We start from the raw sequence: 13,665 nt of genomic DNA, 5'->3' as shown, positions 1-13,665 counted from the left end.
CCATGAACAGAGCACTCAATGAATGAGTTGGTTACTGAATGAATGAATAGCGACAAAGAGAAGGGGCAAGCGGGGGGCAAGTAGAGGGGGGAGCGCAGCTCGTGTTGCCACTGCAGTGGCCTTCACATTTTGCATGAGGCTGCAACAATAGGTGGCACTGCAATTGCAACAGCTCTGAGCTCTCAGATGCTGAGATACTGAGACGATGATGCATCGCGCGACCCAGAAGCAGCAACTCGTCAAAACGGAGACAAATCTAAGCAAATATAATACTCCTTCTAGGTCCAATTACAGCAATACATACCAAAGACTATAAATTCGAAAATCAATCTTAAATCAGATAGGAAGAGATTTTATTTCACATATGCCGCGCGTATCGTTGCGTATCTAAATCTATGTGATCACCATTTGTCAAGATTTCGGTAATTTTATGGTATTTATTCGAAACTCGATTTGTGGGCAAGGCGGAATGTGTTAAACAGATTAGCCAATGCTTTGGCCAAAACAAACAAAGAGTTTTATGAGCCCATTTACATAAATGAGTCGTTGAAGTATTTTTTTTAATTAATTGGCTGGGATTTATTTATGATTTTTAGAGGCATCTCTGAATATTCATTGAATAATTATGCATTCTATAAATTCGAATTAGCCGTCTCTCTGAATGAAACAGATTCGCTTTATCTTAATACATATGTATACGAACGATCCGTATTGAATAAATTTATGCAATTTTAAACTTGATCCAGACAACTGAATGAACATCGATTTTTACTTAGAAAATTCAAATTATAATCAACTTGCTTACATTTTGAATATCTAGTCTGATAATGTGCTACCATTTTCTTAGCCACCAAAAATAATTGAGTGAAGTAATTTAGTAATAGGTTCATAGTTAAATTTGGAATTTATAAAGGCCAATTGAGTTTTCCATATCTATAAAATATTTAGAAAAATTAATTATTTATTTGTATAACACGTCAGATAATTAAACACCTGGCAGTGCGACTAGCATAAAAGGAGCCAAGTGAAGCCAGCTCTCATTAGTTTCATAGTGAAAGTCCTGAAATGAGAAACGTTGAATCAGAAGTCCAACGAAATTACGATGATTTCACTTACGTGCCGAATCTGATATTCAAGTCGATTGGTTATGACTTTCTGGCCACATCGAAGCCCACATGGCAGGAATTCCTGCTGCGCATCTACTGGATCCTTGGCTTCGCCAGCCAATTGTATATGTTTTACTACCTGATCTTGCGCACCATCGAATGGGATACTCTGGCTGGGAATCCCACCATTATCATGCGATTCGGAATAGTCTACTTCTTTGTGCTCAACGCCGATGTCAAGTTGATCATCTTCATGTACCATCGTCGACGACTGCGCAAGCTGAACGAAAAGATGCGCTCGATCTATCCCAGCGAAGATGCGGAGCGTCGTGCCTATCGACTCAATGAGTTTTACTGGCCACGCAGTGCCCGCTATGGCGTCTATTACTACTACTTCGTCTTCTTCTTCGTTATGGCCAGTCCCATTCTACAGTCTGTCGGCATGTATCTGTATGAGCGCTCAACCTCGCACGGCGAGATCAAATTCGCCTATATAAGTACTTATCCCATTGAGCGCATCAAGACAATGACTCCGCTTTGGTATGTGTTCAGCCAGGGCGTGGACATTGTGTTTTCGCTCTTTATTATGAATGCCAGCCTGGGCACTGACATCTGGATGATGTGCATCGCTGGCCAGCTGAGCTTGCACTTTGACCACTTGGGCAGACAATTGCAGGGTTACAGTCCGAGCAGACGAAACGGGCCAAAGGATTGCGAATTCTTGGCCAGCATTGTGCGCAAGCATCAGCTATTATACATGTGAGTTTTTCAGATAAATGATATACTAGATATACCTAATGATATGGCATACTTAATATTAGATTACATAAGGAACTCAATGATATATTCGGCATGCTGTTGGCCTATAATATATTTAGCACGGCCATCACACTCTGCTGCATTGCCTTCTACACATTGTTACAGGGCATAACTCGGGAGGGAATTGGTTTCTCTTTGTTCTTCATCAGCATTTCCGCTCAGTTCTATATGGTTTGCTACTATGGCCAGCTACTAATTGATATGGTAGGTCCACTCACTTATGTTCTATGATATTTATTATGATTGTTTCGCCTTATGCAGAGTGAACACGTTGCCGTGGCTGCCTACACACAAAATTGGTATAACGGCTCGTCCACCTACCAGAAGCATCTGCTCCTCATCATGCAACGAGCGCAGAGGCCGGCAGAGCTCTCAGCAAAGGGTGTGATTATTATATCAAGGGAAACATTCACGAGTGTAAGTTGTTGGCAGCATAAGATCTTGTATAATACTAAAAGCTATCTCAATTCTCTAGATGATGAACATTACATATAGATTTTTTACGGTTATACGCAGAGTTCTTCTAGTTGAAACTAGAAGTTCCAATTAGGCTCTACACTCTATAAGACATGTGCATAATGTATAAAATATTCGACTCTTAGACTATTACAGACTAAATGCTGTTTGATCGGTCTTTAAACAGTTGCCCTGACATTTCATTCAATTTGCATTAAAATCACATTATTTTAGATTTAAAACAACAACACCTCGAGTTGCAAAAAGACGGATTAGCATCAATTATCATCTCAGGGTCATCTTGATATGCAGTTGTTACACTTATATCCGCACTAGAATCCGTCCCTTGACCATGACAGCCTCGTCTGGGACTTGCTGCAAGTTCTATTCTCCAGTAGCTGAAGATTCTTGCTGTGACCCAAGCCACTGACATTTAAGCAACTCGTTCGACAGCATCAACAATGATTCGCTTGTGTGAAGAAAATGCTAAAGTATTACTTTATTGAATTATTATGTATATTGTGATTTTTTATTAAAGTGTAATTGAATTTGTAATCAGTTTTTTGTTCACATATGCAATAATTCTTCAACCTTATTAAGCAGAAATATAATTAAGTGTTAATTTTCCATCTTAAAGAATGAATGACAAATCCATTTTTGTATTATAAAATTTAATTAAAAATTATTCTTTTAATGTGTAAATATTTTTATTTTTCCTCTTTAAATTTGAATAAAATTTGATTGGGCATATTACGAATTGTTTTGTAAGTCATAAAATCCGCATATATGTCTGAGTTCTAAGCCACAAACGACTTGATGAGAACTTAGAGGAGGGGCGCGGGTGGCACTAGCCGTTGCACTTTTGGCCTTCACATTTCGCGTGCGGCTTGACAGAATTTCAACCAAGTCAAATTGTGTGCAACAATAGCTGAGATTGCAACACCATAGCACAGCACAGCACAGCACAGTAGCTAACGACAACTCGAATACTATAGACCCAACTTACTCACGAGTAATTATAATAGAGATTCCCATTGACTCCAATATTGAATATTTAATCAATAAGAGGAACTAAACGAGCTACAAGTAATTTAAATATTCACTAAGTAATACTTTATATATTATTAAAATGAAAAGCCTTAAGACTGTCCCAATTTCTAGCATAACACCTAACAGTTATTTTGTATTTAATTGATATTGAGCATCGAGTTTCTAAATTTGAATAATTTCAAATCAACATACATAATAAAATTGTATTGCCGACAAATCGAAATACGAGCCAGCTCCGCTGTTGATATATTTGATATTCTGTATAATTAACACTAATTGCCATTAAGTATTCCTCCCACACACTCGGCGCCAACTCGACACGCTGTGAGTTCCACTGACATATAACATTTATGAGTTAATTTGCATATCGAAGACTCACCTTCGCCTTCAGCGTGCCAGCCAAAGATGCACAGACGGATTAACATCAATACGAAGAATACGAGGCGGGCTTTGCTTAATGCCAGCCCAAAGTGCAATCAGTGCATAGTTTAGCATAATTAAGAGCCAATCTGTTCTAGAGCGCCTATCACCTACAAGTTCAATATCTTTCATTGAGCCACAGCTGTAATTCGAGCTGACCAGAGCCATGCAGCTTGGCCTAACTCCTTGACCATGAATTCTTCCCAGTTGAACACTGTTAAATGTAGTGCGACTGCTCTGCTTAGCTGCACCAGATCAGAGCAGAGCCTAGCTCAACTCAACTCGGCTGGCAGTAGCCAGAGCTTCTCGACATGACCAAAACCACTGACATTTAAGCACAGCAACTGGTTCGACTGCTGACACGGCATCTGCTATTTGCAATTATTTATTTATGCCTGCATTGACATTAGCATTAGCATGGCTGCTGCTGCTGCTGCCAAGCGGCCAGAGATGGGCGCCGAAAACTATGCCGGCCATGTCCAGCCGTTTAGGTCTAGACGAAGTCGAGCCACGCCACTTTGGGACTCTTACGCAATGGATTATCAATAGTTGTAATATTTTTTTTCCTAGCCACAGGGGGGTGCGAGGAGTGGCACTAAGAGCTATAACAAATTGCGTTTGACGCCATAAAAAAAGACGACACGACCTTCAAGGCCAACCAGACGTAGCCATAAAGCGCTGCACAGCGCGTGTCAAAGTCAGTGGATGAAGATGGAGCTGCGGTTGCAGCTGGAGATGAGGCATATGTTCTAGGCTTTATGGCCAGCCGGCCAGCCAACTGACATTTTGCAGCGATTGCTGCTTGAATAGCTAATTAGAGAAGCCATGCGTAATAATTCAAGGTTCATACTTGCCAAAAAAAAAAAATATATATATATATATACATTTTAAAGTATTAAACATGTTTTTATTTTATAAATCAAAAGACTTAGGCAACGAACTTGCTAGCTGAGAATCTTTGTACGCTAAATGGGAAGATGTTGCTGTTGCGTAATTCAAAATAAACCCATTAAAAGAGACCATAATAAATATTAAAATTAATGCAGTTGAATGTCTTCATAATTATAAAGCACTGCCTAACACTACTCAACGGGCAATAACAATAGACCAGGCCCCAAAAACTAGAAGGCAGCAACTTTTTCAAAGCTTCCACTAACTGGCAATTGTTTTGCTGATTGCCACAGTCTGAGCACGGCAATAGCAACAAACACTACTTGGAATACAATATGGCAACAATCTTTGGGACAATCTTGTCACGAAATTCTGTCGCCGTCTGCGCTTGTGTCCCCATCTGCCTGCCCCAGCGCCAAGTCGACCCAAGCTATTCATTAGACGCGCCTACACTTTGGCAGCAGCAGCAGCCGCAGCAGCAGCGACGTCGGCGGCGTTCGTTGTCGACTCTTCGCGTTTAGCAATTTTTGGCATTTTGACCCCAGCACAATGCATACAGACGTGTACCAAGACAGACCAACGACATGCCCTGAGCTCAAATTTGGGCGCACCGTGATCAAAGATCGAAAATGAATGCGAAAGAAATAGTTCGTAAGAAGCTAGCTATACTATATAGAAATAAAACATGCTAATTGAATTCCATGAAGCTAATTATTAATATAAAAAATCCGCTTTGTTCCTTAATAAACCATTTATTTTATATGGCAGCTATAATATTTTAAATTCTTTTTTAACTGAGCCAAAGACTTGGGTGTTTATGGAAGACTGCAAACCTGTTTTGAACCTACAGCGATTCAGATCCGGAAACTAAATTACTTTTGCCTAAAATTAAACTAGTTATGCCAATTTGAAAGTTGAGATCTGGGGAACATCTGGTCTCTGCAATTTATGTAGGCTTTTATCTAATTTAAGCACTAAAAACTATTATTATCCCACTGTGCACATGCGCTGTCGGCGCTGCCTGACTTTGATTGTATTCGCCGATTATTAGCTACGTATTGAAATGCAATTTTTTTCGCTTATTCGCTTGCCCAAGACAAACTAAAAAAAAAAAAAGAACAACCTAAATTTAAGCTCTGCAGCCTGCTCTAGGCAAACTAACAATGCCGCGAGGGCGATGTCGTCGATTAGTGAGCTGCTTTATGGTTTCCGCCACTGTTTGATGCACCTGCCGTTGACAAACGAGCTCACATACCTGCTGATATCTCATATATCTCTGCTGCAGCTATTTGCTATTCGCCTATTATGACGCTGACCAAAGGGCGTGCTGCTGATGTAACTGTAGCCGCTCTGACTAGGGGAAATCAATGCAAAATCATTTATACGCAATTGCATAAAAAATGTTTTGCATTTGGTTCTCAATTGCACAGAACAGCTGAGTCGGACTGGCCAGAGGCGTATGCCCAGAGGGGTTTGCCGACAGCCACGGCGGTTTTCACTCACCTGTGCTGCGCTTGCGATTTTCCAGCACAAATGTTGTCGTCGTTGTCGTTGTCGTTGCCGAATGCAGCTGCTGCGGCTGCTCTTTTCAAACAACGCCAGCTTCGACTGCGACGCTAGCGTTGGCAGCACCAACAACTACGACGAATCTTTACTTTAGTTTATATATATATATATATATTTGTTGTTGCTTTTTTTGCATCTTGCATGTGCGATGCTTTGCCCGCTGAATTTGCAGCTTCGTCGCAGTCATCGGCGCCGTCTTTGGGCTTTTCGTATAAATAGACTCAGCTGCCGGCACTTGGGCATCATTAAAAAATCTTTTGTTCAATTAACAACAAGTGTGAAGTGTGGTGTGCCGATCGCTGAAAAGGATAAGCCCAACTTTGGATTACATTACCGAATCACATAAAACAACATGAAGAACGTAAGTGAGCGAAGGAACGTAAAGGAACATTTCAAACGAATATCAAAGATCATATAAATACTGTCTATATTTGTGTAAAAAAATGTGTGACTTCAGTTTGATGAACATAAATCATCAGATAGAGTCCTTCGGCTATCAAATATAAATAATTCTTCTGTAGAGCAGAAAATGGAATTTATAAAAATATTTAAGAAATTCAATTTAAATCCAATTTGAAATGAATTGAAGTGCTGAAAATATTTGCATCGTTAGGAACACAGAATATAATTTATTACAAAAATCACGGGATATATGTATGTATATTTAATATAAAATCTGTGCTATATTAACTGCTAGAGCTTGAAAACTATTTTTAGCTTAGCCCATGTGCTAGTAGAGCAGCTAGACTAACTATTATAATTATTATGCGCGCTATTCATCTATTTATTCTAGTCAATCTCTTTCTTGCAATGACTTAAATCAAAAGACTTAGGCAACAAACTTGTTAGCTAAAGTATTTGTAATACGTCGAACAACAAATAAAATTAATGCAATAGAGCACTTATACAATTGTACAAAAGTGCTAGCCACTGACAGACAAATCTTCTGCCAATACCAACTGAAATCAGCGGAGCTTAATAAAAAACCATCAAATTTCGGATTTCGAAATATGCGAAAATAAAGGAGGCCCTTATATGCGTAAAATTGGCATTTACAACACAGTCGTAAATCAATCAGCATACAATTTAAAAGCCCAAAACAATATACATAAAAATAACTTGTGGCAGAAGGCCACAGCGCCTCAGTTTAAAGTGTTGTTTCCGCGTTGGTTTATTTACCAATTGTTATAGCCATTTGGGGCTAACAAATGGGCAAAAGTCGTTGGCAAGCCCGGCCGAAATGGCAACAGCAATTAATGAATGCCGGAGACGAGGCAACCACTTAAAAGGCTCGAGCACGATGCCAAACCAAGCCAAATAACATGCAGCCGGCATGCAATGCAAAGGTCAGACAACAGCTAAACATCCACACCAACTGTGCGACTGGACAAGCAGAGGCTGAGACTGAAGCTGAAGCTGACGCTGACGCTGGGGCACGCTGGGCTGAGGCTGTAAGACATTTGCTTAACAAACTGCTGGCGACGAATGTTACGCTCAGTTGGCAGCTGTCTATCTGGCCAAGCTAAAGTGAAACATAAAACACGTAACTTACTCGTCCATTGGCAATTGCCAAAGCGCGCAGAGCCCAGGCTGTACTTTAAGTAGGACAGATAGACAGAGTCACCGCCTTTAGGCTTAGTTGCGACACGAGCATATAACATATAAACACCCAACTGGGGTAGAAGAAGAAGCAGATGGGCAATCAGCACTTCTTTCAGCAGATTTCTAATATTAACGGCCTTACGATGAATTGCCTTTATATTTATAATAGTCTACCCATTTGTTGCCTTTTATCTTTCGTTTTGGCTCACGCACGACTCATTCAATCTCATCTCCAATCTCCACGCCCCACAATTTTCCATACATTCGTGCGATAATTGCTTTAAGCACATACGTAAACTGAAAATTTTATGTGTAAAAAATTTAATTGGCGTCTAGTTATTGGTCGACCTTAAGAAATCTGTGGCAAATTGACATGTGTCTATCCGCTCGACACTCCGACCAGGTCTATCTGGCTGTAAACATTATTATAAGCGAGAACAATGTAAACAAGAGTCATAAATCAAACAACTATGCGAAACGATGAGCCGAGTTTCAACACAAGTAACAAAATAACACAAAAATTTACATAAGACAAAAAAAAAAGCAGACGAAAAACTGTAGAAAAAAACAACAGCTCACGATTTTTGTTCAAAGCGAGTCTAGTGTAATTGCGCTCGTTATTTATAAACAATTGCCAATTTACAATTAACTTGAATTGAATTAATTTCCGTTTCGTACTTAACCCATTTGCAGTTTGCCCTTTGCCTGTCCGCTGCTGCGCTGCTCTGCCTGGTGAATGCAGCCCCAAAGCCCCAGGGTGGCGAGCCCATTGCGATCATTAGCCAAGAGTCCAATATCGAGCCGGATGGTGCCTACAATTATGCGTAAGTCAAGAACCGCCCAAGTCTAATGAGTAATAGAGAATTGAACCAGCTATGAACTAGCAGTTCGCCAACGGAACTAGCTACATTTTGTAAAAAAAAGTGTTGCCTACTTTCAGGCATTTTTTAAAATAGAACAAAAGCAGCGCTGACTTGTTTATGAGATTTTTCTTGGATAAATCTTAGATAAATAAAATTCAGCAAACTATCGGGAATGAATTTTAATTTAGATACCATAGAACATAAAGGTATAAAATTCAATAATTCTTCATTAAAATTTCTATAACTAATTTATGATAAATACCATCAATTTCTGTTAACAATGTATTCAAATCTGTTTGCGCGTCTAATATTTATGTTGTTAATACCAAAATTAAAGCATCATTTAAGTTGTTTCAGTCTTTGGTTCTCCAACCTAATCCAATCATAAATAGATAAAAAAAATATATATATGTATATATGTAAATTTGTTATAAATTTATTAACAGAAACATTTGCATCGGTTAACAAGTTAAATGTTAATAACAACATAAATAAATAAATAAACAGCTAGACTGGCGCCTCAGATACAAATGAATAGTGCCATAAAAAAAGACAAAACAAATTTGAAAGAAGAACGCAGAATTAATACTCTTTCAATAAAAAAATAAATTAGTCTTTGCTCTCTAGAGATTAAGTTAAATACACAAAAGTTGATCTCTCACCGGTCTGATTAATCATTGGAAGTGTGGTCAGAGACCAGTTTCGTTGGCAGATGTTGACCCAAAAATTTGATTCGCTGGCATCACTTGTTTAGCTATGAAATTATAATACTTCAGGCTAGAGTATTCATTTAAATTTTTCACAGCTTTCAAGGTCAATTAGGTTCGAATTGCAATTGCTAAAAAAATTAACAATATAAACGAGAATAAAACTAACGAATTTCTGAAACATTTCAGCTACGAAACGGCTAATGGAATCAAGGCCGAGGAAACTGGAACTGTAAAGAAGGCCACATCGCCGGACTCCACGGATGTGATCATTGTCAAGGGCTCCGTGTCCTACACCTCACCCGAGGGCGAGCTGATCACTCTCAACTATGCGGCCGATGATGAGAATGGTTTCCAGCCACAGGGCGCGCATTTGCCCACTCCTCCACCAATCCCACCAGCGATCCAGAAGGCGCTCGACTATCTGCTCAGCCTGCCCCCAGCACAGCGTCGTCGTTAAGATGAAGATGGAGTTTATTTAGGGAAAAATTGACCTGGCTAACGTTACTCTGATACTCTACACCCAATGAAGCAATTTGCTGCTAACCCGTATATCATCAATCAATACCTTAAAGCGAACACCAACATCGAGCAGCTGACTGAAGAACACAACCTGCACACACACACACACATACTCACACAGCCACACACATATATACTCAAACACCCAAATATGTTATATATTTTTTGTTTTGATTTTTAAACTTTTACTCCATGCCTTATCCGATTTCTGCAATTCTTTTTCGTCTTTAAACTCCTTAAACTGTGCTTAAGATCTTTTAGTCGCCGGAACTTTGCCATTTTCGGACTCATGTGATATCATCGATTTACTAATGAAATCAAGAAGAAAATGTAAAAAAAAAAAATATAACGTGAACGATCAAGAACGATCCAATTATTGTGCACAGCAATTCTTGTGTAAATAGTCTATATAACTATAATCTTTTGCATGTATGTTAATACGAGTATAAGCGATATGGATGACGAAGATATACTTACTTATACAGATACTTGTGCATATATATATGCATGTATATATATGAATTGTTGGTTTTTTGTACATGTCAAATGATGTAAGCATACATATATGAGACGAAACTCAAATATCTTTAGCCTTAGCTGCAAATAAAGAATTAAAGATTCTTTGGAAAAAATAACAAAATTTAACTGGTTTTTCTTTTATGGGAATAAGACTTTAAAGCCGGAAACCCATACCCCTGACATATCACCCAATTAATCTTGTCTTTTATGGGGCTTTCAATCATTTTAAGTAAAGCACTTGCTTTAGGATACATTTTTAAAAATAGCATTTGAAAACTATTTGTTTTTTTTTTTCGATTTCAAGGTAACTCGGACAAATTTGTTTGTTGTATGCAAATTTATTGAATATTTGGCCAGGCTGTATATATATATATACTATATATATATAGAAATGGATATTAATTCTGGCTAAAAATGTGGTCAAGTTAGTTCCAAAAAGAACCAGAATCCGCTGCTGACGCCGGTGATAGCTACTATATAGCCAGATGATCTTGATCAAATACAGAAAAAGCCGAAGTGCACACACTCTTTCGAAGGCCTCAGGATATGCTAAGCTTCGTTTACATGCAAGAAGAACTATCATACATTTTGCCATAGATAAATAGTTTCAATATCTTGTACAGGGTATACAGGTCCTTAGAGGTCAGGCCCATCATCAGTTTGGCTAGCGCCGCGCTTCTGCACCGAATTTCACACTCATTCTGAAAAAGGCCAGCAAGAAACCAAACGGGTTCAATGTTATTTATTGCTGCAGCTTTAATTATATGTTAAATAGCTGAGAGTACGAGAATTTTATGAATCTTGTCTGTTCTGTCTATCGCTATCCCACTATAAAAGTCTGTTTGTTTAGCAAGGTAAATGTCAGTCGGCCCGAGACATTTGCACAGAGTGGATATTAATTGTGGAATATCGATAATCAAAACCAAAACAAACAGAAAATGAAACTAATCTTAATTTGCGCTCTATTTGTGGCCGTGACGTGTGCCGAAGATCAAGTTGATTTTATCACGAACGAGTCGAATGTGGAATACAATGGCAAATTCTACTACCAGTAAGTCTGAAGCGTTTAGGTTGCGATATTGGCCTGCGATAAGATTTAACGTGTTCCATTCAAAAGATACGAGCTGCTCGACGGCTCAAAAGCTATACAAAACGGCGAATTGAAAAAGATCGGAGAGGATCAGTACGGCGAAGCGGTCAAAGGATATTTCTCGTTCCCTGGCGACGATGGCCAGGAATACTCCATAAGTTATACAGCCGACGAGAATGGCTATCGGCCAGTTGGCGATCATTTGCCCACACCGCCACCCACGCCCGAGTCGGTGCTGAAAACCCTCAAATACCTAGCCGAGCATCCCTACCAGCCCAGCGAGAAACAGCCGTAGTCGATAGACTAGCGCACCCAGCATATATATGTGATCTTTAATGTGAAGTCAACAACAACTGTGAACCAAAAGAACTGAACGAGTCAAGTTAAAGCTATAAAATATACACAACACTAGCAAATTGAAAAAAATACTTAAAATTTCCTTACACTCATATCAAGATTTACCAAAATTATTTTCAAAATAGTTTTCAACAGAAATAGGGAAAGAATTTTGGTTTTCTTTTCACGCACGTTGATTACTTTCTCGCCAGTGCGAAATGGTATTCAAATTCGTGAACATGTTTTGCATGACTAAGTTCTTGACTTTTGCGGCAGTTGCGTAACTTTTTGGCGCATTCTCTCTGCCTGGGGTGCCCCGCCCAACAATGTACAACGAGATTCGGATCTGTAAACTTTGTTAGGCGTGAACTCGGCGAAATATGAATATGTTCAATTTGCCTCGTTTAGCAGCTTTGCTCGATTGCAATTCTGCAGTTGGCAACAGCTGCAAAGCTTCGACTTGTTAACCTCTCGTAATTAAGTTCTAATTGGCAAATACGCGATGCTGGAAGCGGGCCGAAGACAACGCCTGTTAGTTAAAGCGAGTGTGTTGGGCAAATGTTTGTCTAGACAATTTCTTATATCTCAGAAAATACTTCGTCTGCTACCGAGAATTCTATATTTCGACTGAATGTTGCATAATCCCAAAACGGAAAACGAAAGTGTTAATTCGGAATGAATTTATTTTATTAGCAATCAGCTGTTAAATTGAATACATCGAATCTGGTCTGGGCTGAGAGAGAGCAAGAAAGAGAGACAGAGAGAGAGAGAAAGAGAATAGAATACTTTTCCAAGAGTCTCTCTCTCATTTATACTACTTTCTAAGTGATTCTATGACAGAGAGAGTGTGACAGAGAGATTATCCTAAATACCTTTCTCTCTCTCAGACAATACTTTTCTAACTGACTCTCTCTCTCTCACTCCCTCTTTCTCTCTCCCTTTCTCTCTCTGTTTGCCTCATTAAATACCCTTAATTCTGTCGTTCTGGTCACAGTTCAAGTTCATTGACCCATCATTGGTATTCATTGCGTATACGTAATAGGCAACTTTATCATTTACAATACTCGTACTCTACATTTTTATAGCCGCCTTGCCTGTGATCACCGTTAGCCCGTATGCGTATTTATGAGTGCTCTAATGTCTGCGGCAAATTGTTTCCATAATCGAAACGTGCCTGGCATAAAAAGCAAGTCTACAATTGCCATTTGCCTAAATGAGAAATTGATTTGATCCAATAGTTATGTGAAGGAACGTAGCAAAACATCGTACCCTTTGATCAGAATTGCCGTGGAGAAACTCTGTTGCCTTGATCAGAGTCGTTGTTATACTAACTTAATTCCTTTGCGGACAAGCGGCTTCCCAGCGCCGCTGGCACTTCCCCCATATCCTCAATGTTTCAACGGAACTTACAGCAGTTGAGCAAGAATTATATTCGGCGCAGGCAAATCACGTAGCTGCCAACTCGGGCTGGCAATGCCATCAACATCATCGCTGAGACAGCGAACGGAGACATGTCACAGCTCAGCTGTCGTAGCATACAGCTTCGGGTATCACCCGCTGACATCGTCGTTTCATCTTCATCTCTTTGGCGGTGCGCGCGCGGTGTTTACTCATCGGCCTCATCGGATGCGCGAAATGGACAATATAAAAACCTCAAACGATGGCCACACCAAAACAAAACAAAACAGTGTACTTGAGTTGGTAGTGAACGACTGTGA

The 13,665-nt window shown here is 39.4% G+C and overlaps 3 protein-coding genes across 3 annotated transcripts; all 3 read left to right on the top strand.

Annotated features, from left to right (window-relative positions):
- Positions 1-1,065: 1,065 nt before the first annotated feature.
- Positions 1,066-2,420, top strand: Or49a (Odorant receptor 49a). The gene is made up of 3 exons (XM_089262130.1): positions 1,066-1,865; positions 1,928-2,129; positions 2,187-2,420. The coding sequence occupies exons 1-3, from the start codon at positions 1,066-1,068 to the stop codon at positions 2,418-2,420; spliced, it is 1,236 nt and encodes a 411-aa protein (XP_089118256.1).
- Positions 2,421-6,511: 4,091 nt separating this feature from the next.
- Positions 6,512-10,642, top strand: Cpr49Ae (Cuticular protein 49Ae). The gene is made up of 3 exons (XM_018105125.3): positions 6,512-6,669; positions 8,604-8,734; positions 9,670-10,642. Exons 1-3 carry the CDS (start codon positions 6,661-6,663, stop codon positions 9,938-9,940), a joined length of 411 nt encoding a protein of 136 aa, XP_017960614.3. The 5' UTR covers positions 6,512-6,660; the 3' UTR covers positions 9,941-10,642.
- A 723-nt stretch (positions 10,643-11,365) lies between these two features.
- Cpr49Af (Cuticular protein 49Af) lies at positions 11,366-12,046 on the top strand. The gene is made up of 2 exons (XM_018105126.3): positions 11,366-11,572; positions 11,639-12,046. Exons 1-2 carry the CDS (start codon positions 11,460-11,462, stop codon positions 11,904-11,906), a joined length of 381 nt encoding a protein of 126 aa, XP_017960615.1. The 5' UTR covers positions 11,366-11,459; the 3' UTR covers positions 11,907-12,046.
- The last annotated feature ends 1,619 nt before the right edge of the window (positions 12,047-13,665 follow it).

This window comes from Drosophila navojoa, chromosome 5 (assembly GCF_054131105.1).
Source record: "Drosophila navojoa isolate 15081-1374.11 chromosome 5, UAZ_NAV_1.0, whole genome shotgun sequence".
In the NCBI taxonomy this organism is placed as follows: Eukaryota; Metazoa; Arthropoda; class Insecta; order Diptera; family Drosophilidae; genus Drosophila; species Drosophila navojoa.
The sequence above is the reverse complement of the archived record's forward strand: the minus strand, read 5'-3'. Positions and strand labels throughout refer to the sequence as shown.